The 24938-nt window shown below is 37.2% G+C and overlaps 4 protein-coding genes across 8 annotated transcripts; all 4 read right to left on the reverse strand.

Moving 5' to 3' along the window:
• Positions 1 to 218: 218 nt before the first annotated feature.
• si:dkeyp-69e1.8 (uncharacterized protein LOC100001340 homolog) lies at positions 219 to 5573 on the reverse strand. Of its 2 annotated transcripts, XM_047800587.1 has the most exons (4): positions 5427 to 5573; positions 4937 to 5012; positions 2868 to 3034; positions 219 to 2064 (listed from the first exon to the last, which is right to left on the reverse strand). In XM_047800587.1, exons 2-4 carry the CDS (start codon positions 5001 to 5003, stop codon positions 1228 to 1230), a joined length of 1071 nt encoding a protein of 356 aa, XP_047656543.1. In that variant the 5' UTR covers positions 5004 to 5012; positions 5427 to 5573; the 3' UTR covers positions 219 to 1227. The 2 variants fall into 2 exon arrangements, with proteins under 2 accessions (XP_047656543.1, XP_047656542.1); XM_047800586.1 differs by lacking the exon at positions 5427 to 5573 and having other exon boundaries at positions 4937 to 5167.
• A 620-nt stretch (positions 5574 to 6193) lies between these two features.
• hmgxb4a (HMG box domain containing 4a) lies at positions 6194 to 13155 on the reverse strand. Of its 4 annotated transcripts, none has more exons than XM_027141451.2 (13): positions 13023 to 13155; positions 11923 to 11997; positions 11719 to 11828; positions 11339 to 11417; positions 10556 to 11209; positions 10072 to 10308; positions 9764 to 9942; positions 8891 to 8972; positions 8686 to 8750; positions 8438 to 8537; positions 8121 to 8281; positions 7627 to 7749; positions 6194 to 6794 (listed from the first exon to the last, which is right to left on the reverse strand). In XM_027141451.2, the coding sequence occupies exons 2-13, from the start codon at positions 11957 to 11959 to the stop codon at positions 6750 to 6752; spliced, it is 1872 nt and encodes a 623-aa protein (XP_026997252.1). In that variant the 5' UTR covers positions 11960 to 11997; positions 13023 to 13155; the 3' UTR covers positions 6194 to 6749. The 4 variants fall into 4 exon arrangements, with proteins under 4 accessions (XP_026997252.1, XP_026997251.1, XP_026997250.1 ...); XM_027141450.2 differs by having other exon boundaries at positions 10066 to 10308; XM_027141449.2 differs by having other exon boundaries at positions 11689 to 11828.
• Positions 13156 to 13247: 92 nt separating this feature from the next.
• ankrd54 (ankyrin repeat domain 54) lies at positions 13248 to 16918 on the reverse strand. Its single transcript, XM_027141453.2, has 8 exons — positions 16355 to 16918; positions 16031 to 16078; positions 15855 to 15953; positions 15661 to 15732; positions 15108 to 15155; positions 14819 to 14943; positions 13924 to 14031; positions 13248 to 13587 (listed from the first exon to the last, which is right to left on the reverse strand). Exons 1-8 carry the CDS (start codon positions 16686 to 16688, stop codon positions 13513 to 13515), a joined length of 909 nt encoding a protein of 302 aa, XP_026997254.1. The 5' UTR covers positions 16689 to 16918; the 3' UTR covers positions 13248 to 13512.
• Positions 16919 to 17433: 515 nt separating this feature from the next.
• Positions 17434 to 23796, reverse strand: foxred2 (FAD-dependent oxidoreductase domain containing 2). The gene is made up of 10 exons (XM_027141769.2): positions 23630 to 23796; positions 22598 to 22817; positions 22091 to 22402; positions 21654 to 21905; positions 20772 to 21098; positions 19756 to 19922; positions 19441 to 19606; positions 19106 to 19332; positions 18221 to 18391; positions 17434 to 17920 (listed from the first exon to the last, which is right to left on the reverse strand). Exons 2-10 carry the CDS (start codon positions 22810 to 22812, stop codon positions 17715 to 17717), a joined length of 2043 nt encoding a protein of 680 aa, XP_026997570.2. The 5' UTR covers positions 22813 to 22817; positions 23630 to 23796; the 3' UTR covers positions 17434 to 17714.
• Between the last annotated feature and the right edge of the window lie 1142 nt (positions 23797 to 24938).

Here is a 24938-nt window from a genome sequence, read left to right on the forward strand (position 1 = left end):
TATGCTACTCTAAAAGTCTCACATGCTTGTAGATGAAATCATCTGAGAAAGTTTATTCGTGACAAAAAAATCATCCGTGACAACCTTAACATGGATTCCAGATTTTTTTTTTTCCCCCAGAAAAGACTTTTAGGTGTTTTATTTCCAATTTATTTTCCATTTCTTAAGCATTTCACAGAAATTTGGACAAAAGACTCATTAATCACTCAGACAACATATTTGAAGTATATTGTTTTAGTTTTACTTTTGCGTTTGCAGTCGCACAAAATGCATACGCTACAGAGTATTCCTGCCAAGTGCGTAATAAAACAGATTTTTTTTCTCAGTGAATCAAAAAGCTGTCTAAACAGCATGTGCTGTATGAGTAATGTAGCACTTGAGCTGTGTCTAATAATATACTGTTATCGACAATTGGTAACAGCTTTCAAAAACCATGTAGCCCATATGCATGTAAAGTAGAATCACTGCAAATGTGTAGGGAAATTTTATGAAGGTAAAAAAAAAAAGAAGTCATTAATTTGTGCTACGAAAGTGAATGATGTGAGCTGGTGCAAACAAAAGACACATGAACACCATGTATGTTTAGCACATACCATGCTACAGTAGATAAACAAATTATTATTCATCTCTTAAATCATTCTTCCAAACTTCCTAAATAATCAACTAGGCAATGTAACAGTCTAAATCTCTGATGTTTGGACAGCTTCAAAGTCATGGAAATAAATGAGCAGAGTAAAACCCAACTGGTAAACAACTTTCATTTGGAAGCAATACCACTTAGTAATTTGACTCTCTGTCATTACAGAGACAACATCCACTTTCCTACCTTGGTAAACTACCTTCATGCCCTGATGAGTATAATAATGAAACATTATTATTTTACAGAAACATCTTTTGTTATTCTAATATATAAAAAAGGCATAAAGCTTTTTTTCTGTTGGCTTAGAAGTAAAAAAGCCTTAAAGTGTATTCAGTGTATAGTGTAACGTGTTTATAAATCTTTCACGACAACCTTTATTTAAACCTACTTTTACAAAGCTAGAGCAGAAAAAGCCACAGCTAAATAATACTTATCATTTAACATTAGCTAAGAAATAGTACTTTGGTTTGGTATTAATTATGTACGAATGCAATTTAACTGTTTATATTTTGCTCACCTGAGCCCACGATTACTTACTCTGAAGCAAACTTTATACTTATTTAGTGTTTTTATGCATAAATTGAATGTTAGTTTGTTTTAACTTTTGCTTTGTTTTTTCTTCTGCTCACCTCGGTGGCAACAGAGCCCACGGTAGCCCCCATAGCACCCCCAAAAAACAACCCAACAACAGAGCCAAGCAAAGATGTACCCCTGATAAGATTGGGCAGCCACATCACCCACCCAATCACTGTGTCCCAAACCCAGTGCAAGAACGATGGAGGAGGTGCAGGAGGAGATAAAGCAATATCCTCCTGCACCTCCAGACCATCTGCGCTCGGCTCCGTTTTCTCTGAACTCGCTTCTTGCTCCATGTCTGAGTGCTTCTCTTCCTTGTCGTCCCCCTTGCTCATGTCTTCATTAGATGAGCTTTCCTCATTACTCGCTTCCATCCTCCTCACTGTCTCCTCTGTTTGCGGAAGAGGAGGGCAGATGTAAAATTCCTTCCCGCTCTGTTTTACCATCTCTTCCACCTTTTCCAGCAACTCCTCCACACACTTTTGGCTTTTCTCCTCCTCTTTTTCTCCTTCTACCCTTATGACATGATAACGGTCTCCACACCTCTGCACCAATTCCAGTAAATCCTTCTGCTCGGTGTTAAGAAACTCCTGCAGTGTTTGACCCTCTGACAGCTGGTCCATATCAGTAAACAGGACAATAGTGTGTTTAGTGATGGCTTCGAGACCGAACACTTTCTCTAAAGCATCCAGAGCCTGGAGGTTCTCACATGGGCGATGGACAGAGATGCAGAGCAGGAAGGCATGGGGTCCTGGAGAGGACAGAGATTCACAAAGAGCCAGCTGGCGGTGCACTTCCTCTAGGGGCCTCTTTGAGTAGAACCAGTCTGGCGTGTCCACCACAACCACCTAACATGAAGACAAATTTAATGAAGTCCATTTTTATTTTCATGCTATTCATACGCTCACTGGTCACTTTAACAGGAACACCTGTACATCTGCTCATTCATGCAACTCAGACAATCATATGGCAGCAGCACAATGCAGAAAATCCTTCAGATACAGGTCATATGCTTCCAACATCCAAATGGGGAAAATATTTTCTCAGTGACTGTGAATGGTTGTTGGTTCCCGGCAGGCTGGATTGTTGCAAGATTTGCATTCACAGCAGTCTCTAGAGTTTAAACAGCACTACACAAACTGACATATTATCAAGTGAAAATTAATTGAATATAGTTAGATTTACAATACAATATTACCTTTATACAAACCTTAGATTATTAGAAGTTAGGGTTAGAGTCTATTTCTAGAAATTAAATTCAAGCTTTACCTTTGCTTGTGCTATTGGCTTAAAATTTTGTTTCTTAAAGAAATAAATGGTTAAAATGAGCAAAATGATATTTTTTTTAAGTCATTCGAGCTTAAAATAGAAATGAACATATAGAATTAGGTTTTTGTAATCTTATACTATTCGTAATAATCTTGCAACAGAAAATGCTACATTGGAACAGCAGCTCTGTACACAAATTTCTAGAATGTAAATTGTTAGAAAAAGATTAAAAGTGCAGCACAATACAGCAAACCCACTTTTTTCTATAAACAGAACATGTGCACTATTAGTAGCTGACGATTACTACAACTACATTCATATAAACACACAATAAAAATCTCAAACACATTCATTGCTGCAAATATAATGGATCTTGACTAACCTGCCTTCCAGAAACACTTGCACACCCCTTCTCACACTTCATGGTTACTGGCTTCTGAGAGGTGGAACCATGGCGGGTATCAAACACCGGAGTGCCAAGGATGCCGTTACCCATACTGCTTTTCCCCGTGCCTGTCCATCCCAGCAACACCAGCCTCAGCTCATGCTCTAAATACACACATACAGAGTTAGAACAGAGGCATTTGTATTTTTGTATTTTATATGGTACGTATTTCAGGGTTGCAAAGTAAAATTTGTGCAACAAAAAGCAAGACTTGCACTGTATCAGTATACTTTGCCGAAAATTTACTTTAACCTTAAATGATTAACAAATGCACTTAAAATAATTATTATTGCTTTTGTTCATTTTAATTTTACATTTTTAGTGTTTGTGCTCTTGTTTCAGCAGTAATATGTTTCAGTGTGGTATATTTTAACAAAGATTAATATTAAAGTAGGGAGTTCAATGTATGAAAATATGTTATTGACATTATAACAGCTGATTTCTTTTAAATATTTAATAATAATTAAAAAACATTTAAAATCCATATTTAATATCCAACGTTTTCATCTTAGCTTTGCAATGATAAAATGCTGTGTGATCAGTTTCATGTGAGCTAATGAAATCCTGAAGTATACTATAACCAGGGGAATGAAGTATACTATAACCAGGGGAATAATTATAAAATTCTTTATCCAAGCAACATTTAGCATGATTGTGTTTTTTTACTTAAAAGTCTTAATGCAGGTTTTTTCTAGCCTTTATAAAGAAAGAAATACAACCTATCATTACACACATTTTATAATAAACCTCATCCTTCTGACCAGCTTTATCAAGTCTGCCACATAAGTGTTCTGGATATAGAGAAAACTTTACACGCTAAATGTCCTGGAAACTTTACAACTGGCGTCAGAGATGTAGTTATCAACCTAAATGATTGTCTTGTTTAAACAATTCACAGTATAATAACCAAACAGCTGTTTTTCATTCACAGCCAAGTTCACCACACCATAAAAATAAATAAAATAATCATTATATCAATTATTATAGAATCTCCTATTCTATTAAGAAATGCAGGTAGCTACACTAAAATAGTATTTATTTTAGAAACGGTATACTATGCGGAGTAAAATGATATAAAACCAACATCAAATTCATCTGCCTTGAAAAGTTTTGATGCGATTGATAAAGTCTTCAGCAGAATATCAAAATGTAGAAATGCAGTTTTCTCTGAATGATTATCTAGCAGAATATTTGGAGGGGATGTGGGATGTAATTGTGTAGAAATAATATTTGTCTGCTACATCACTATCCAAAGATCATTCAGCTTTGATAAAGTTATACTTGTTTCATACTTTAAGTGCAGGGGGGGTTGTTTTGTTTGTTTTTTTGTTTACTACAAACATCATTAATACCTACAAACAGATAAAACATCACAAAACTGATTTGTTGCCTTGGTGACAGCGTTGCAGCAGATTTTGTGTGAGTGGAGCAACAGCCCCATCTACTGCCGAATGATGCTAAGCTGATGTTTAGATCTGTAGCAAATACAAATTGTCTAAAGGCAGAGATATTTATATATTTTGAGACATCTGAACACTTTTATATATAATCAGGCTGCTTTTGATTAGAAGTAAAGAACAGCTAGCTAAAGTAAACACATCCTCATGAGTATCTTATGACTAACTGGACAGGTTTTTAGCTCTGGGTTAAAGCACAATGCGAATAAACTTGTTTAAACTTGTTATAGGCGTGTTTTAAAATGCAGTAGTTGTTTTAACCTACATAAATATTCATTTCACGACTGTCTTGTAAAAAATACAGCTTTCTGACTCTATAACTATCGATTTCTGTAATTTCTCCTATTTTTTTTATCACAACAAAAACCAACCAAGGCCAAACAAGCTAACATGAAAGTTTCCTTTAATTATATAAGGGCACTATATATCATTTCGATATATAGTCTTTTCCTACTGACACATTAAACAATACGTATATGACAGTTGTTTCACATGACATACAATCTGACAGTGTGACTCAAACCCCGGAAATGGAGAACAAACTCCAACCTGCGTTAGCAGAGTCTCGCAGCTCCTCGGGCTCTCCGTCCAAGTCAGGAGTTGTTTTCTCTTCCATTGTCTGCAGCTAAAGCAAAAAAAAAGTATCGTATTAAATGACTGTTAACAGCGTTGTAAAGAACTGTATTATTTAGTCATCGTCTGTTATTGTCACTGCGGGAGCTTCCTTGTGTTGGACCCGTTGGCGGTGTGTGTGGAGGATGACTAAGGGCGGGTCCAGGAATGGAGGACGGACTTAATATGACTCAGCACAAGAGAAGTGTTTCTAAATGACACCTGAACATGTTTCTACGCTTACTGTTCGGGCTATCAAGTAAGAAAGTATCCAGAATGGCATTTGTATATATAACACTAGTTATATATAATAGTTACACAGTTATACAGTTCTCATATATATATATTCACACACACACACAATTTTATTACAATATCATTCTTTTTATAACAGCTTTTGTTTTGTACCAACATCTTTAAAGCTTACCTCTGCTCCTTAATTGCCCTTGCGTTGTAGTGTGTAAACTCTCTCAGCACTTCCTCCTTTTCCCTGTAACTCACAAGCTGTACTGCCAAAAAGAAACAAACACACACAAACGGGAAGCCACTGATTCTCTCACTAGACATATGAGTCTTTCACACTTAATCCCATCCTTACTTTGCACACTCTCTTGAGTGTTCTCTTTGCTCTGATGTTATCACACGGTTGAGAATCCGTTTTAGCCTACAATCTCTCTCTCACACACAACCAGAGAGAGAGAGAATTGCAAACACAAAGATGAACCACGTTGTATTTTCTATTCAAACTATTCATTCCCTTGTAAGACATGATTTTTTTTTTGTTTGTTTTTGATTAGGAGTTAAGTGCCAGGGGTTACAAGAAAATTGCTTGACTAACAAACAAAATCATGGTACAAGCAGCAACGTGTCATTATCACATGAATAAGTACTTCTTATACATTAATTAAAGCTGATGTCTATGCAAGTGATTAAATAAAAATTGTTTTTTGGATTTTTTCTTCTTCATGATATGGAGCACAGATGTAAACAAGCAGGAAATATAAAAAATTTTAAAAACAAATATGATGATCGTTACTAAAATTAAGAAAAAAGCCTGCTTAAATAAGTTGACTTGAAATCTTAAAAAAATTCAAATTTTTCATCATTTTGGGGTCTGTATAGGTAATATTAAACTGTACAGGATTATGCTTCAAACTCTATACCATTACAACTTGTTTGTTCAGACATCCGAAATTATTTCATACATGACTTTACTATAAACAAATTATAACATATTACATTTCACAAGTATAAAATCATTGGCAGTAAAATGACTACTGCAGCAAAATTAGTTTGCTTCTATTAATTTAACCTTTAAAAAAAAGAAAGAAAAAACATAAAACTGTACACATCTGCATAAAAATAAATAACTCTTTACATAAAAGTGTGCCAACTTTCATACAACACACAAACATCCACACATACATACGCTCACTGGCACACTCTAAAATACGAAAATAATGGAATCAAATAACCTGACATAGACTTGTTCCCTAGAATAAGATCCATTTTTAAAAAATATTAAAGAATTACAGTTTTAAAAATATTAAACATTTTAAGATTTAAAAACAGTTCTATGTCTACAAATGTCCAATGCTTTTGTCCCAGACCTGATTGGTGCATTGTTCACAAAAATAAACTGTCAAAAATTGTCCATTGTCGTTTTGTTTCATGCTCCTAAAATGAGGTTGTTTTCGAAGTCCTGTTTCTTATGAAGTGCAATTGGAATAAAATCATCTGTTCTCCAGTCTCATAGTCCTGGCATGATGTATGCTATGTTGTCCAGCGTGCTTGACTGTGAAATAAAATGAAAAAAGTTTGATTTCATATTCACTGCTATAAACACACACACATCTGATATTAAACATCTGCACACCTGTGTTAAGATGTAATTTATTTTTTTACATTACAAAACCTGCCATTTCAAGGTGTGCAGACTTTTTATATGCATTGTGTCTGTGTGTTTACAATTGTGCAATGCATAGAATAATGTAAATACAGGTAAAGCAGGTCAGGTAATGTTCACATAAAAACAAAAAAATTGTGTGATATCTTTTGACTTGAACCATAATATGGTTGTTGGTACTAGATGGGCTGGTTTGTGTATTTCAGGAATTTATGATTTTATTGAATTTATAAGAACCCTGCGATGGGTTGGCACTCTGTCCAGGGTGTATCCTGCCTTGATGCCCAGTGACGCCTGAGATAGGCACAGGCTCCCCGTGACCCGAGGTAGTTCGGATAAGCGGTAGAAAATGAGTGAGAGAGTGAGTGAATTTATAAGAATGGGCTACAAAAGAAGACCACATTAGCTTCCACTCCTGTCAGCCAAGGACAGGAATATGATGCACAGACGCACTAAAACTGAACAGTTGAAAATTAAAAAAGGAGAAAATTATTTCCAAAAGTGCTTATTTGAATTACTATAGAATTCCTGTCCATACCAGTCTTGTCATTCTCAGAAGATCTCCCTCATCATAAGTGCGACTATCCCAGGAGAAAGGTTTATGAAATACTCCTGCCCATCTTGTGCCAACTACGATATGGACTGATAAGGCACTTAGTTCATATTATAAAGATATACAGGTTTATAGATATGAAGGTTGGTGTGTGGGTGTGTGTCCCACCAAGACGCTGCGGGGACAGCCATTCAGCTGTGGGACCTGAGCAGTGAGGCAGGTTAATGGACCAAGAGCACACAAAATGGAGTCTAGCAGGACAGAGAGACTACCAGACACAGCTACCATTCCCTGCAAGAGAAAAGGACAAGCTTCAGTTTGTTTAGGAATTATCAAGTGTTTTTAAACATACTGGGAAATTGTATTTACAAAAAAGGTATTTACTGCTATTTTTCTAAAAAACAACAACATTGGGTTACACCACACAATTGTGTTTTTTCTAACTGGCAATGATTTTGGAACATACCTTTGGACTTATATGATATAATTTCTCATATATTCAAAAAATCTCCAATTTCTTTTTAATCTTAAACAATAATTTTTGTCAAACTAATCAATAAATCTGGAGGATACTGTGTTAGATAATACAAATGTTAAATAATACAGAAAAGCTACATCAAATTTCAGACACTTTGGAGACACTGTTTTCTCCGTGCACTCACCTCTGTCTCTTGTAGCCTGTGTCCAATAAGAGATAAGGATTCCCCAAGGAGCTGCAGATGGGCAGCCGCATCTATGGGGTCAACCTCTGGTACCCGGATGCTCAAAGAAGAGCGACTTTGAGTGGTCAAAGCTGCCCCAACACCCACAACCTTAGTAGAACCTTAGAAAGAGAAGAAAAGGGGGCAAAAATAAAAAAGTGTCAATTATAAATGATCTCACTACAGTTCTGTTTTAAATGCAAATTGTAAGCAAATATTCTTGGCTTCTTTTTGATGAGAGAAAATTGTATGAGAAAACATAGTGATAAAGATTTTACTCTTGATTTTGTTCTCTGATGAGGAAATCTTCTGTTTGATGGTTGTGGCCTCAGCTTTAATCTGCTTGTGCTGCAGATACTGAGCTTTTTGCTTCCACACCTACGAGCAGAGGCAAGCTATTTCAACACTAATTACAGTAATTATTCAACTTGCAATTCTGAAGAAATTAAAACAGATAAGCGGACTTGTTTAATTAAACTCAATTAACACACTTAATTGCACCAAGCAGAAATAGCATAATAATGACCTGCTTGTCTTTTTCAGGTAGATGCTTCCAAACCTCTGCAAGCTTCTTGCTGAGCTCCCCAAACACTGCAGAACCATGGGCATATGATTAGTGATTACCTCATGTACTGTATATTTACAAGTGGTGGTATTAATGTAATGCATCTATATATACAATCAAACATGTATGCAACAATCATTTGTATTTGATTTAACGCAGCACCCACCAAGTCCAGGCTGTTCTGCATTTATATTGACCCTGTACTCTTTACAGAACACCTGATAAGCTGTCGTACTCTTCTTCTTTTTCTGAAAGAATCAAGGACATATCTGTTAAACTGTGAATATGGCAATTTGTAAAAGTTTAAAGTATAAAGTTTATAGCAGAAATATGTAAATTCTTGCAAAAAAAAAATTCTTAAATGACATAATTTCAGATCACAGATAAAAGCAGGTCTGGCTGCATTCAGTGACAGATATGTGAAGCCAAAACTGAACCACGGATGATATCAAAACTGGAGAACAAAGCCACATCACTGGTGGACTTGACTGGTTTTGAACTTGAATCTTACCATTTGTGATGATTTACAGCATGATTATGGAATTATTATGTATAGATTATGCTGTTAAGGTGTGTGTGTGTGTGTATATATATATATATATATGGCAACAAAAAAAACAGTAATCTACAGGTGACAGCCATTTATTAATATACATTAGTACGTTAAAATCTGTTTATCAAATTTATTTGTAAATCTGATGTTATTTTTAGTTCGGTTTACACAAACATTTACACAAAATTTACTAAAAGATTGATGTATTAGGCCTGACACTTTTCTATTTTTATACCAATCTACCAAGCTAATGTTCTCGATCCGTTCGCATTGCTGTCTTCATTCTTTGACTAATTAAATCCATTAGAAGATTGAATTCAACAATACATTGAATACCTAAACATTCCTGGAGCTTTCACTTTGCAACTTATAAGATGGATCCACACATGAGCACATCCCAACAGTTACATAATTCTAACGAAATGACAAGTTACATACTATACTGCTTTAACTGAATCTTTGTCTTAATGTGTAGAGAAGCATCACCTTGTCTTTGTCATGCTTGTCCCTCTCTTTTTCCTCCTTTTTCTTCTTCTTCACCATCATCAGGTCAGCACCCTGATGATGATGATGCAAGGTGACTGCTGGAGCCATAGCATATGTCCCTAATGAGGTACTGTGATTGGATAGGCTGTGGGAATGGGAATGGCTTCTGGACGAGTCCCCTATGAAAACAGAACAAAGCCAAAAAGGAACATAAAATTCACCTCATTTTTAATACAGAAAAACTGTGACTAACAAACAATCAATAATTCAAAAAAAGGTTTAACTGGTTGACGAACTCTTACCCTTACCCTTAAATCCTTTCTTTTCTGCATTTCCTCCTTTGTTGTGCTTCTTCTCTTTTGAGCTTTTATCCCTGTCTCTGTCTTTCTCTTTGTCCTTTTTCTTTTTGCTTTTTTTGCTTTTTTTCTTCTTTTTAGATGAAAGGTGAGTGTAGGAGTCATCAATGATCAGTTCGCCTGCCTCTAACTCCGCTCCTGAGGATGAACAATCCCCTCCCTGTGCCAAAGACCCACCACCATACTGCCCTAAAAGACAAATGTGTTGCTAAAAGTGTGGCGAAATAAAACATGTGCTACATATGCAGTGGATGGCGATTAGGTTGAAATAATAAGAGTATTCCTTACTGCTAAACAGTATCAGAAATAAATTTTACAGAAGTTGATTAACATATTTCCATTACTACAGTGATTATATTATGTATAAAGAGTTCAGTATGGATGAGCCCTCTACTATTTATAAACTGTGAAAAAGATGAGCATAATTTTTTCCTACCCTCCACTTCTACTTCTTTCCCCACCATGGGCAGAGGCTCTCGGCCATGCTGTTTCTTTTTTGATGGCTTAGACATCATCATTCGGTCCCTGTCTTTATCCTTCTTTATCCCACTTTTTTTAATGCCAGAGGAAGAATGATGCCCCATGGTCCCTGTAGAAGGGTGTGTAGGGAACGGTAATCCTTCATTCGACTCTCCTCCATCGTTCTTCTCCTTGGGTGAGAGGATGAGTTTCATTTTCAGGCCCTCACCATCTCTCAGTGTAAGTGGCTCACCCCTCCCTGCTCCAGCATGGAACAAGGATGACTTAGAACAAGAAGAAGAGGATGAGGAATGCTTCTTAGAAAATGTTGACGAACTTGAATGGCGGGCTTGAGAGAAAGAGTGGGGAAAAGATTGACCACTCTTAGCGCTGCCCTCACGCTTGCGGTCTTTGGAGGACAAATGTGAGGATTGAAGAGGGTAAGAGGGTTTTTTATTAAAGCTGGGGCCAGGTTCAGAGCCCGTGGCCATTGGGGAGGTGATGGCCTGCAAGAGGCCCATAGCAGTATCTGTAGAATGGGTTGGCTGAGAGGAGCTTGAAGATGAGCGTGAAGGTGAGCGTTCAGAAGACTTCCGCTTCTTCTTATGAGGGGGGCCTGAGCCATGGTGGTCTGAGGAAAGATGGAATGAAAATTGGGACCTTGGTATTATACAAATAAATATGCATAAAGTTTCTGCTTTTTTATACATTTTAGAGGCTGCCCTTCTCTCTGATGCAGTCTCTACTCCATTACACTTACCTCTGTAATGGAACTCATCACTTGAGTGCTTCTTCTTCTTTTTGTGACCATCTCCACCCATCACTATCAACTCTGAATCCTAATTATTGACAGAATACACAGAAATCAATAGAATAACACACAAAATCATACTAGGAAAAAAGTCTATTTTTTTTTTAACCTCAGACGTATCAAACTAAATCTACACTTTTTTTGCAAATGCCAAATGGCATAAACCCAATTGGACAGAAAGTACAGATGAAAGTCAAGATGCAACCAAGACGATTTAAAAAAGACAAAACCTATCAAAACTACTTCAGACTGATAGACTTTAACCTAAGATATAAATATCACTATCACCCTGCTGTTACCTCACTGTTTCCCTTAAAAGTTTTGCACACCTGTGCAGCAATTTCTTCTTCTTCTCTCAATAAATCTTTGTATGAGCGCCTTTTCTCCCTCTGACTGCGACCAGCCACAAGACCTACCTCTCCCTCTATACCCGACATCTCTGAAAAGATGAGACAAAAAAAATTAACAGTTTTTTTTTATGCATTTCTTATCAGTTTTAATAATAAGGATTTGGGAGATAAAGGATTTCTCACCCATTACACCTTTCCGTTTTATCTCCTCAAATTCCATGATCACACTTCAGTCACTGACTAGTTTCACCAATCAGTCTGTTTGGAGAGAAAAGAACTGTTAATATTTTGGTTACGTCTTGATCGAGAAGCTTAAAAGATACAGTGTTGGTGTACAAGAAACTTTAAAATGTTATGCAGATGAGAACGGTATTAATTGTTTCACTAGTACTGGGTAGACATGGAGGCCCAATGGAATCTTAGACAACAATAACTGACTCGGAGAACAAACTTGTTCATGGAAGGAGACCTGTTAGCTGCCCATGACATTTTGTTTTATTTGAGAAAAAAAAAGAAATAAAAAAAATTTATATACACTTATATATTAACAAATGTATTGACATTTGAATCATTTCTATAGAGCATTTCTACTTGTTTTTATTTTCCCAAGCCCTTTAAAAAGCACTTTTTGTTACAGATAAATGTATTCTGTGAGGTGTGTGAAGTTCAGCTCATGTTGTGTGACGGGACAAAACACCGCAGACTAAATACCCCGTAACACGTCTGTGTAATAACATCACGCCAGTTTAACTTTGCTAATTAAAGAGATGAATACGGAGAGGGAGCTGCACTGTATGTGTCAGACGAACACGAACATGGCGGAGACGCTGATGATGGTAATAATGCTGCTGTTTTGGTTTTGTTTTGTTTTTTTAATCGCGCTCTAATGAACGCCAGGCGCTTTTCGTCTCATCACACAGAAGCAGTTTTGGGGCTAAAATTAAAAGGCGAGCTGATGGTCGTCGTTAATCTAGTGGCCATTTCCCGCCTCCTTTCGAAAGGATACACAAACACACCCCCTTGGCTCCAATGGGGTCCGACTCTCCCTTGTTTGAAGTGCACGAAATACGAAAGCCCAGGATGGGCTACACATAGCCGGCTGTTGTAACTACGACAGCCCGCGGCTTTCATGTAATACAGGCCGGAAAACGACAGGATTCAATAAGCAACCATTCAGCTGTGCATTTTAATTCTTTATCACAGCGCCTCGAAAATTACGAAAAGCGCAAGGGTTTTATGAGAAGCAGAAGCGTGACCTAGGTGGAAATAAATGCTAAAATTACCTTCATTGATGGCCGGATTTAAACGGCGCCAGCCGCCATCTTTGTTTTGAGTCCACAACAAAGCGAGAGCTGAGAGGAGGTTCTACAGTGAACAGCGGCTCCGGTGTGACAGGAAAACAAGCCTTACACATGCTCACCTTCAGGCTATATGTTCATGTAATGCAGGCTGTTGTACAGTGTGATATAACTGCTTATGAAATAAATAAAAAGTATCGACTCTGCATAAATATTTTGACCTTTTTTTTATTGTCATTTTTATTGACTTGTTCAGCATCAGAAAGAAAAGGCTTACAGTGAACAATAATGACAAACAGATATACAGACAACGTAAATAAAACCATATAAAAAGATGGATGTGTTTGAAGGCCACCGATTTAGTCATACACTTTTTACAACTGGACATATGATTAAAATTATACATTGTGTCATTTGTAAATAAATATTTCTTTTTTTTCTCTTCTTCCATCTGTAAGCCTCTGTATGTTCTTCTCTACCTGCCTCCCATATTCTGCATTTGTATACTTAGAGATGTGAAGCTGGCCAGTAAGTCAGTCACCTCATCCACCTGTGTACAGTGAAAAGAGACAAGCAGAGTTACATAAATAAATATTGCGCTGTGATGTGATTTCACACGTTCTAGTATCAGGCCACAATACAGCCAAAGTCTGTCATAAAAATGACTAGTAAACTAAAACTGTGGATTGGAATGGAAACTAAGACTAGTGCATTTGGTTAAAAGTATTCTACATGCATCAAATGAACATTTCCTACATGAAAATTGTGGACCGGCTATAAAACAATTTCAAGATTTTAAATATCTCTTTTATGGCTATATAGAAATTGTGGGATCAGTTTTAGTCTAAGTATGTACACACTTCTACACTGTAGCAGGGATTATTACCTGTTCTTTAGTGTGGGTGTGTTGTAGTTGGGTAGAAATATGCTCCAGCCTTTCTCGTTCCTCACTGTGCCCCATCACATTCAGGTATTCACGTAGCATCTGGATAATCTACAAGGTAGACAGTATTTTAGTATAAGTGATTGGGGAGGTTAGTCTCGCCACCAAAGACAAAAATAAATGGATAAATTATACTTGAAACCATTTTAATTACGTTTGATGTCTTTTAATTTATTCTTCCATGTAGAGGTTTCATATAAAATTGAGCTCCATATTATCCAAATTTCATTATGGGTAATTACACAAATTCTGTGCTAGGTCAGTGGTTAAGGTTTTGTGTGAATGATGATTGGTAATAATGAAAGATAATTATAATTGTAGGTTCAAATTACAGGTCTGTCATGAGAACAACTATTGGGACCTTGTCTTTTAATGAGCTGCTCTAATTATTAAAACAAAAATATGAGATGTAAAAATGCAGAAGATATAAAATGCACTTTTTATTATACAGTATAATAATGCTATTTCACTGTCTGTCAACCTATGTTGCTGAAACTGCAGCTGCTTGAGCATGAAATCGGCCATTATTCCTATGCCTGGTTTAATGCTACGAGAGCCATTCTAGTGCTCTGTAGAAATTTACCTGTAACTGAAAACTTACCAATCAATTTATTAGGAAGTCATGGCCTAATGGTTAGAGAGTCTAAACCCTAAGGTTGTGGGTTCGAGTCTCGGGCCGGCCACGACCGAGGTGCCCTTAAATTTTAATCTAATTTAAAACTAAATACAAAAGAGTAATACGATTACTTTAATGAACTAGGCTGGACTAGTACAGCTAAGGACAGGTGCACCACAACTAAGAAAATGTTCTCTCCTTAACTTATTAAGACTTTATAACCTGAGTGACTTCTCCTCGTAAGGTTTCCAAGCTACGGGACTCTCCCTCTTGTAATATGTTGAGCTTTGAGCGGGCAAGATGTAGGGGGGTTCTTCCTGCACGGTCCAATGCATCTACACGGGCACCTAAAAGACATTTGCAATGTTAGGCTTTCTGTAGTCCTCTAGTGTTTGTAATTAATAAGGAAAATTATTAGTAATTATGAATAATTATTAATAATTAGTTTAGGTACATGAATTTGTTTTATTTATTTGTTGTCTACAAAACCTTCATTACAATTATAGCTTACCTCCTCTCAGCAAGGTAGTGATGACAGGCACATGGTTGGTACAGGCAGCTGTAGAGACAATTTAAACCAGAACGTTTTAAACGGCACACATTAGATGAACAGGTTGCATGGATTCAGAGAAGACATTATCAAATTATTTTGACATGTATGAAGTGTCATTATTTGACTGAATATGCTCTTTTAACTTGTTTGCACAAATCTTGATAATGTAAAACTGTTTGCAGTCAAAATGAAAGTCAGAAATACAAGTCTGTAATACAAGTCATTTTTTTGACAAACATTTTTGGTGGAAAAAATTTCAGACCATCCCTAATAAATATAGTTAACAGATGTAAACATGTCTAAGTCTAATGATAACCAAGTCAAACAAACAGTGATAGAATTTGTTAGGTCAAGGGCCTGGCTTCAAGTGGGGAAACAGATGCAGTTATAATTTTGAGTAAAAACTCATACCAGTGTTCTCCTGTGTTAAAATGCATTGATCTTATACAGTATTTGTAAAGGCCTGTATACCATCTGAATACCTAAGTTTATCATTATGGGACATCCTTACCAAGATGAAGAGGAGTATTCCCAAGGCTGTCGCGCTGGTTTGGATCAGCACCATGGCTTAGCAATAGCTGAACTATATTGATACAGATAGTAGAGTAGGTAAAATAAAGGAACATCATCAGTACTGTAATAAAAGCTGTCATGAGAACAGATACAGGAGTAATTGAAGTCCATCTCTCAAACCACCAGCCTTACCAATACTCTCATTGCCGTTGCAGGAAGAGAAATGTAAAGCAGTTCTTCCTTTGTCATCTGCAGCACAGGGGTCAGTGCCATCCTGCAGTAACCTACGCACTAAAAAGAAACTCAATTTTAAATATGCTTCATATTTATGACGGGTTGATAGAAAGGGGTCAGTTCATTGTCTGTACCAGTGTCAATGTCGTTGCCGTTGGCTGCTTCTCTGAGTCTCTTCACAGCTGCAAAGAGAGCAGAAAGGGGTTAAAGGAAACAATAATAGTACTATGTACTGTGCTGGAGATACACATCAGTGGTTGGGGAAAGATGTTTTGCATAATCAACAGGGCTATTCTAATAGAACTGCACGATACAGAAGCTTGTTCCGGTTCAAAAGGAATCATAAAACCATTATGTAAAAAAATCTATTGTATCAAAACACATTTTTAATCCAAACCTGTTCAGTTTTCTCTAACAAACTATTTACAGGGTTATATTACAGGGTTCCTAAAACCTACCGTAAAGGTCTTTGCCTAAAGGTCCCAGGTTCCTCCGGACTCTTCCCAGTCTCCTGGTTCTGCTCACGGTCATTTTACCTCCTGACGGTTCGGTCTGAAATAAAGCGCCAGGGCTCCATAAAGTGTGCAGGTAGCGGAGGCTTTTCTCCGCAGAATGACTGCTTCTGTGGAGCTTCAGGGCGCTCAAGGTGTCAATACCCGAGAAGCCAAAGGAAGAAGCGGCTCCCACTGCTGCCCTTTCCTCAATTTTTTCCCCCTTTACTTCTTTCACAGGGGACTTTCTCACCGTGTACTCGGCTTCGCAGCTGGACGGCTCGTCGTCGGACCCCTCCATACTCAACGAGTCATTTAACACACACAAGTTTGTTTCCCTGCATTACGTTGAATAAGATTAGCCTATGCACATGTGCACAGTCTGTTAGTGCTGAAAAAACTGCCTAAGAATCTACTTTAGACTGCTACGTTACTTGTTACGGTTGTCAGCAGATAAACAAATCAGGAACATTTCCACTGTGGTTCAAAATAGATATGTTAATCAACCGGTCGATAGTGTGCCACAGAGCCAAAATGGCGTCTGTTTCGTGTTAGTGCCTCACCCGTGTAAGAAATACGCCGATTGCTCAATGACTGGGTCAACACAGCCAATAAAATTCCTCGTTACTTCAGCACAAAGCTGTAGTAGCTAGGGCTACAGTTTCAATGTAACGTTAGCTGCAGCGCTTAATATTTTGACTGCTAACTAAGTTAAAATATTTTAACATAACAAAAGAATATATATTATTTCGTAATGTAAATCCTAATGTTGATTGACTATCGAGTTCGATTCGTCAATTTCTTGCAAAACACTCATGTATCAGCTAGCATGTTTTGTTTATAGCTACATCTATGGTTGTAGACTCATCGGTGGTCAAACATAAAATGGTCAACTTTCTAGCTAAAAAAAACTGTAAAACTTAAGATAATAAGCATAATCATATAAGCATCATCATTAGATACATTACGTTTTAGATGAATTCCATCTTTGTACAAGATGCTCAGCAGTGGATTGTAGAATAGTAAATAAATATAGGCAACAGCACTCATTATTATTATTTATTTATTTTTATTTTTTTTAAGTAAAAAGTATCCAACACAAACCACATGCTCTCTACATACATTTTCCTACCAAAACATCTAACAAATTCTAGTGCAGTAACAATTTTGGAAAAATATGAGGCAGTTAGTTAAGTATTAAATAGATACACTTCATAATTATACATATTTCATAATAATAGCTTAAGATAACTTTAGAATAGCTTTATAAGGGACTCAGTCTTTGGCTTATTTAGCTCCATTTACAGATCAGAGTTGATTTTTGACATCACTGCACCTCCAGCAAGGACAGGTATTTTGAAAATGACCTATCATTAAGAGGAAGATTTGATTTGTGATGGTCTGGCATGAGACCTGCCTCACGGGCATGCTGCCACAGATGGCTATTACCCACAATGCCTCCTTTGTTTAGGTAGCCTTGACGGCAAAAGATGGGGGGCTTGAGGTTGGTGAGGGAAAGCTGGAAGCAGGACTCTTAGAAGGAAAAAAAAGAAGTAGAATATAATAGTAGTTTGTAGTTATGCTTTACACACACATTCTATAATATAGTAAAAATGTATAGTTATACATTTTCTATAATATTTATTGTCCTCCTAAATATTTCATATTTCACTCTATATCCAGCTGTAAACATTGGTAAGCATTAGGAACAACTTCAGCACAACACTTTTAAGACAACAATAATTAAATAAAATTAAATAATAAGCTTCCCTACATCTAAATATTTTAAAGTGAAAACAGTACAAGAATATTCTTCCTTGACATTTCACACACCTGCATAGAATGCCCTGAGGTCTGTCTGAAGGCAGTGCTCAAGGAAGCGACGCAGGGGCTGACTGTGTGACACGGGCTGGTCCCACTCAGTCAGGAAGTCTTCAACCATGTGATGCACAGCATCAGGTCGTGGTAGAGGCCATCCAGCAGGACGCTGCCTCATATCTCTCTCTGTGTAAGATTAGATTATAGATGTTTCAATACAGATTAGCACACCAACAAGCTTGTACAAGGCTCATGCCTTAAAAATAAAATAACCCAGAAGATTGAAAGCCATATTGAACAAGTCCATCCTTGTGCACCTACCTAAGTTTCAAGTAATACTTTGATAGGTTTTCTTGAACATACTGTAAGTATCTATCAGTATATTATAGCAATTAGTTAAGTCCACTTTTCTGAGAATACAAGGAGTAGTATTATCAAACTACTGACCTAATCCTTGAATATGAAAAACAAGTAGATATTTGTGTGCCAAAACATACATTTCTCTCTTTTGCACTCCAAAGAAACAATTTATATTGTTTGTATAACATTTTTGAATAATGTGTGTGTTCTAATAATCACATATTTATTATTTAAGACTTATCAGTCTTTAACTGTAAATATTAAAACATTTATATCAACAATAATGGCCTTATTTATGGCCTTCAGTTCCCATATCTCAAGGCCCAGCACATTAATAGCACACTTAATGCTGTTTTTCTTTTTGTAATTTGTCACTCACATTCATATGATATACAAATTTCCTTTTTTACCAACCTCAACTTTGCCATCAAAAGTAACTTTCATAAATAGTTTGTTCAGACATAAAACTAGTTTAAAATTTTTGAGCTTTGCCAAGTCTGAATTTACTGTTTCATCACCATTTCTATTTATTTTACCAACCTGTAGGCAGTTTGCTGTAGTAGTAGATGACAGGGTGGAGAAAATTTGACCTCCAGGCTTTGGTCCACTCTGACTCAGCACGCCCTGACCCAAGTGTGTCTGTATGGTTCAGTCCATACTGCATGATCACGACCAGAAGGCCTTGCTCAGAGACATGCCGCCCAGACAGAGCAGCAAAATGAGGTAGCGCCTGCACAGGAAACTCCTCCAGATACTCACAGTGAGCTCTTAACAGACAGAGACATCTGTTAGTGATCACTCATATTTCAGCATACTAATGTGATAAAGGGTCTAAATGTCCTCACTGCTGACAAGGAAACAGAATCGGGCCTTACCCTTGCAGTAATACAATATCTCCCAAAACCCCAAACATTTGGTATGGTCCTGATGCTTCATTCACTCTCTTCAAAATCCATGACAGCAGGTGACTGGTCTGCAGTTTAATAGCTGGCCAAGCATTGTTATGGTAACGTTGCTCCAAGATCTTATGTACAGCACGAACTAGAATATCACAGTGATGAAGTTATTAAAGCATTCTCATCAGTGACACAAACTCAAACATCTTGTTTTAATGCCAAGCTTAAAATACTCAGTAATATGTTTATTGTCATAATGTCACCAAGACCCTTAACAGGACCCTTAAATGTAACCTGTGTAGCGGAATCCATGAATAAATCCTCCAGCAGATACTCTGTAGTCTCTGGAGTGGGCTGAGGTTCCTAGAATGAACAGATTGGGCGTTCCCCTGCCCTCATACCATGCTGTCACTGCTGGCATACGGCCACGAGCAACACTGCTGCGTGGTGGACGGGCAGACCTGTTGGAACAACAAAAAAGACATAACAGCAACTATACCAGCATCTCCACAAACTCATAGAATTGGTTCAAAGTTTATGTAATATCCTTATTACAAAGGATCTGTACAACAGGGCTTATTTACTTGCACTTGTACTCATTAAAATAAATGCTCAAATATCAACATTTAGAATATTATAGAATTGTATGTGATGTATACCAAGAGTATATTGTTCAAACAGGTGAAATTAAATGACAGCAATCTGGAGGAATTACCCAATTAATAATGGTGATTAAAGCAAAGCATACTGTGAACTGTACATTTTGAAGAGCTACCACAGAATCTACATACAATACCTGACAAATAAACTGAAAGAATTCTTATAGTGTTTAAACATTCCTAAGGGGACATAAGAGTGGCTGCTCGAAGTATGCAGAGCAGTATCAGCAAGCTTGGTTAATAAAAATAAGTGAAAGGTCTACAAATTGTGCAAGCACTGAGCACTGAACCACATTTCTTTTCATTCTAAATCTCCAAGGACTACATTTTGCTTGTGAGTCAACAAACACACTACGATCAGTGGCTGCATGGTCTGGACACTCACCCTAACACTCATGTTTAAAATGCCATTTATAGAGTATCTTTAAACAAGACAGTCATGCTGACTTGATGACAGCACACAACAGGAACTAAAATAAACAGAGCTAAATTAAATCTACACTGATACTCCTGATAGCTTAAAACCAATTTGGTTTTAATGCACCCATACAATAAAATTGTTTGCAATGCTACTTATTAGGCTCAATATTTTGCTATAAGTAACACTGCAACATGATGTCAATCAAAGACAACTCCTCAAAATCCTCATACACATTAAAGATGGAGAAGTTGAAGCGGAAACCCAGGCAGCGGATTACACGGTCATACGGCTGTCTTAGTGAGAAGTTGTCGTCATGGTAACCGGGCAGGTTTTCTGCAGTAATATTAGTCCCCTGGTTGACATTGTGGTTGTCCAAAAGTTCAGACAGAGTAAGATACAGCTGTTCTTTTTTCACTGAAGTCCTGCCCAACATCTTTTTTCCAGTTTTCTTTCTCATTCTTTTTCCACGGACTACAGCGATGTCCTCCAGTCCTCCCTCTACTAAGCCATCCAGAGACTTTAGCTGGTAGGTGTCTAAGAGCTCATTATTTACCGCTCTACAAGACAAACAAAAATAGGCTTACAGTACATTAAGATTGACATTCAGGCAGTGCCAATATACACTATAGGAACAAAAGTACAAGGACACACCTCTTAATTATTGAATTCAAGCATTTCAAGACAGATGTATAAAATTAAGCACGTAGCCATGCAGTCTGTATTTACAGACAAAAAAATGTTTCTAAAGAATTCTGTGAATTCAAGAATGGTACTCTGATAGGATGACTCTACAATGTCAGTGAAATTCAATGGTCAACTGTAAAAGGTATTATTGGAAAGTGGAATATTAAAAGTTTTTGTATTTAGATTGCAAGGTCGTTAAAGTGTAATGGTCAGGTGTACCGATAGTTTGTTCATAAAATGTATTTGGCCTATAACACTTTTTTAAAAGCTCTCTCAGGTTAAAATAATTCATTTTGTAGTTATAGCTCAAAAACACAGTGCCAAAGTAAGTCTAGGCACAAAGGCTTACGAACAGATAGAGATAAAAATACATCGCTTTCAATCATGAAGTAGGTGAAACTGTCTAACACATACACAAAATACTGCACCTGAGATCTCCAACATAGTGTGTTTGCCATGCTAGCCGTACAGGGCTCGGGCTGTACAAGTGAATCCTGCTGGCTCTTCCCAGAATGTTCTGTGCTGTTTCAAAGGCTGAGTTTCCCTTGCCCAGGATCAGCACAGCCTGATTTTTGTACTCCTCAGGATCAGTGGAGATGGACTCGTATCCTTCCACCAAATTAGAGCCCACAAAGTTGACCTCTTCAGGGATCCAGAGTCCAGTAGCCACTAACAGAACTCTAGAGAGAACCATAGAGGAGACTGGTGACTGTATGTCAGAAATAGAGTATAGAGTTGTAAACCAATAGCTTTGAAAGAATATGCCACTGACCTGTGGGATTAGGCTACAATTATATATATAAAATCCTGATACAATTGGGAATAGCATTATGGTTCATAAAGAACAGAACAACTGTCACAGTACCTGCATTTATAATCGACCCCGTGCTGATCCGTCAGTATGTAGCCTTTATGTCCACTTCCTTCAAACTGCATAGCACGAATGCTTCCTATGTCAGTTTTATATTTAACCTTCAGCCCCAGTTCTTTCTCAAACACAGAGAGGTAGCGAGGAAAGACATCAGCATCAGGGTACAGGTCCAGGCTGAATCTCTGCAACAGCAGGTCTGGTCTGTGACTTAGCAGCGAGTTCCAATCATGGCGCAGATTAAACTCCTTGTTCTGCCTCCCTGTGTAAATTTTGTTGATGCTGATGAGTTTTCGATGACGAGGATACCTAAGAAAAAGACGGCATACAAATGTCTGAATAGTAAAGAATCTCATCAGAGACTGGATATCACCATTGTGATTAAATGAAAAATCTGTTCACTAGTATGTAGTATGAAGGATGCTGCTCAGGCTCTTCATATAATATTATACAATATTGTCTAATACATTTTCTTTCAATAAGTCAGGATGTGACTTTGCTCACTTTTGGAAGAAACTTCCTGGTCCAGAGTTGCGCTCCAGTATTATGTAATCTCTCTGACTCTGGGACAGGAAATAGCCCATCTGTAGGCCAGCCGGCCCCGCCCCAAGCACACAGTAGTCATGGTGATGGATTCTGATATTGCTGTGATCAGTAATGACACTTATAACCAGAGAAATAAGTGACAAGAGGCAACTGACAGACAAACTCAGCCCCATGAGCACTAGGTAAAGAAACAGCAGAAAATATAGAGTAGAGTGCATTACATCATGAACTACAAACAAACAAATAAATAAATAAATATTGCCCACAGCTTAACAAACACTACCACTACAATGAACAATGCTGTTGGTGGCTCACCCTTGCAAAAGGTCTTTACACCAACTCTTAATCATCAAACTTATTTATTGATTAGAGGTTTATTACATTTTCATCCCAGCTATGAATGTAACGACATGAAACTAATGTGCATTTTAATCATAACTGCTGAGTAGTATGTCGACCAAATGCTTTCAGTATGAGGAACTTGAGGCTATTATGTGGACATTCAATTAACACAAATAAACATATCAGATAATCCAATTATATTATATTATATTATATAGTTATTATATAATAATACAAATATAATAATTCAATTATTATTATTATTATTATTATTATTATTATTATTTATTCCCCTTGAACGCCCAATGTCACTTTACAAAAAAAAACGTCTCACATTAGAATCTTCTCAATATCAGTGAAGGCATTAAGCTGAAGATCCCCTGGAATGTAGTCCCTTATGTTTGTGTTCACTCAGGTACAAACCCAAAGAGCTCCATCTAAACCACTCTCTGCTCTCTACGCACTTCTGTGTTCCTGACTTATTCCTGCTACACTTTCAGAATTACACAATCACAAAATCCAGAAAACTTTACACTTAATCAATAAAGGCCCTGCTGATCATTCCGCACTGATCCTGGCCACAGAGCTCACATTCAGGGAGATCTACATCTAATCAGAGAAGGAATACGGTGTGAAATACCAACATACCTTTCACAGAATTCGGCCACTGTGTGTGTCCCTTAAAAGTCTGGAGGATTTGATGTCCTGACTTGAAGCAGCATCCTTCCACATACCTTCCGTAGCGGATCTTTGTCGCACGCCGTAGCACAGAACTACACAACACACATCACTGTATAAATCACGACCTTTGTTTTCAGCCAATGAGGAGAGATGGGCGTGGCTAGTTTTAGTTATAGACACTTCCGTATTAAATAGACTCACAAAAACCGCGCTATACCGCCGTGTGATGGCGCCAGATGACATGATAAGTTATTTGTACTGTATACACATAAAACATAAATAAAAGGTCACTCATGAATAGTAGCTGGAACCCAAGAGCCATAATTAAACGATATATATCTATATCTATATATATAAAAATCTATATATATTGACCAAAAATAACGCGAGGAAAAACGTTTTAGAAAAATATCTATAAGCTTACTTGAGTTAATAAGGTTTGGTCCAATCCACCTTCAATTTAAGGCCCCAGTCAAACAGGCAAATAAGAAGGCCCCAGCTTTGCTTCACAGCTCTCTGAGAGTTCCAGTACCCCAATCATTTATTTAAACCATAAGGATAACCTCAAGTGACAGACAAAGCTAAAAAGTCAAATAGCCCAGTGTATTTTTTCACTAGAAGGTATCAGAGACTGTATGACACACATTATATTGCCACATTTTCCTTCTCTATCTTTTCTGACCAGAATGTGGACCTTCATGTTAGTGTTCATCTGTTGTAGGTAAGCACTTTATTTCTGTCTGAGGAAATTTTACAAAGCTAAATATTATGAGAGTTTCAAATGCCTAGATTAAAAAAAACTCTGTATAAACTGTTATAAAATGCCTAGGGCACGTCTGCTATTCTACCTACTGACATATTTTTGGAATATGGGAAGGAACCAGAGATCATGTACACAAACTGAAGTCTGCAGCCCAAACTCAAGGTAAAAACCAGGGACCCTGGAGCCCTACTGTCCCATAGTCTTGTCATAAATTTATTAATTTCCCTTATAACAGAGGTAACTTTGATGGATGTGAATGTCAGTTGATTCCAAGGGCCCCATGTAAAGAGGGATTTGAAGGAAACCTAGGAACTGGAGAATTGTCCAGGAGAGCAGAAACTGGAAGCTCCAGTGCATTAATCAGGAAGACAATGCTGCTTAAAGCATAAAAAATAAATAATATACAATTTATTTTCACCTACAACATCAGTTCAATAAATCTTATTATGAAATCTTTCAATGAATCACAGTTTACTTTTGGTTAATTTTCTTTCATTTAGCTCATTTGAGCCA

The sequence above is a fragment of the Tachysurus fulvidraco genome, chromosome 15, assembly GCF_022655615.1.
Source record: "Tachysurus fulvidraco isolate hzauxx_2018 chromosome 15, HZAU_PFXX_2.0, whole genome shotgun sequence".
Classification (NCBI taxonomy): domain Eukaryota; kingdom Metazoa; phylum Chordata; class Actinopteri; order Siluriformes; family Bagridae; genus Tachysurus; species Tachysurus fulvidraco.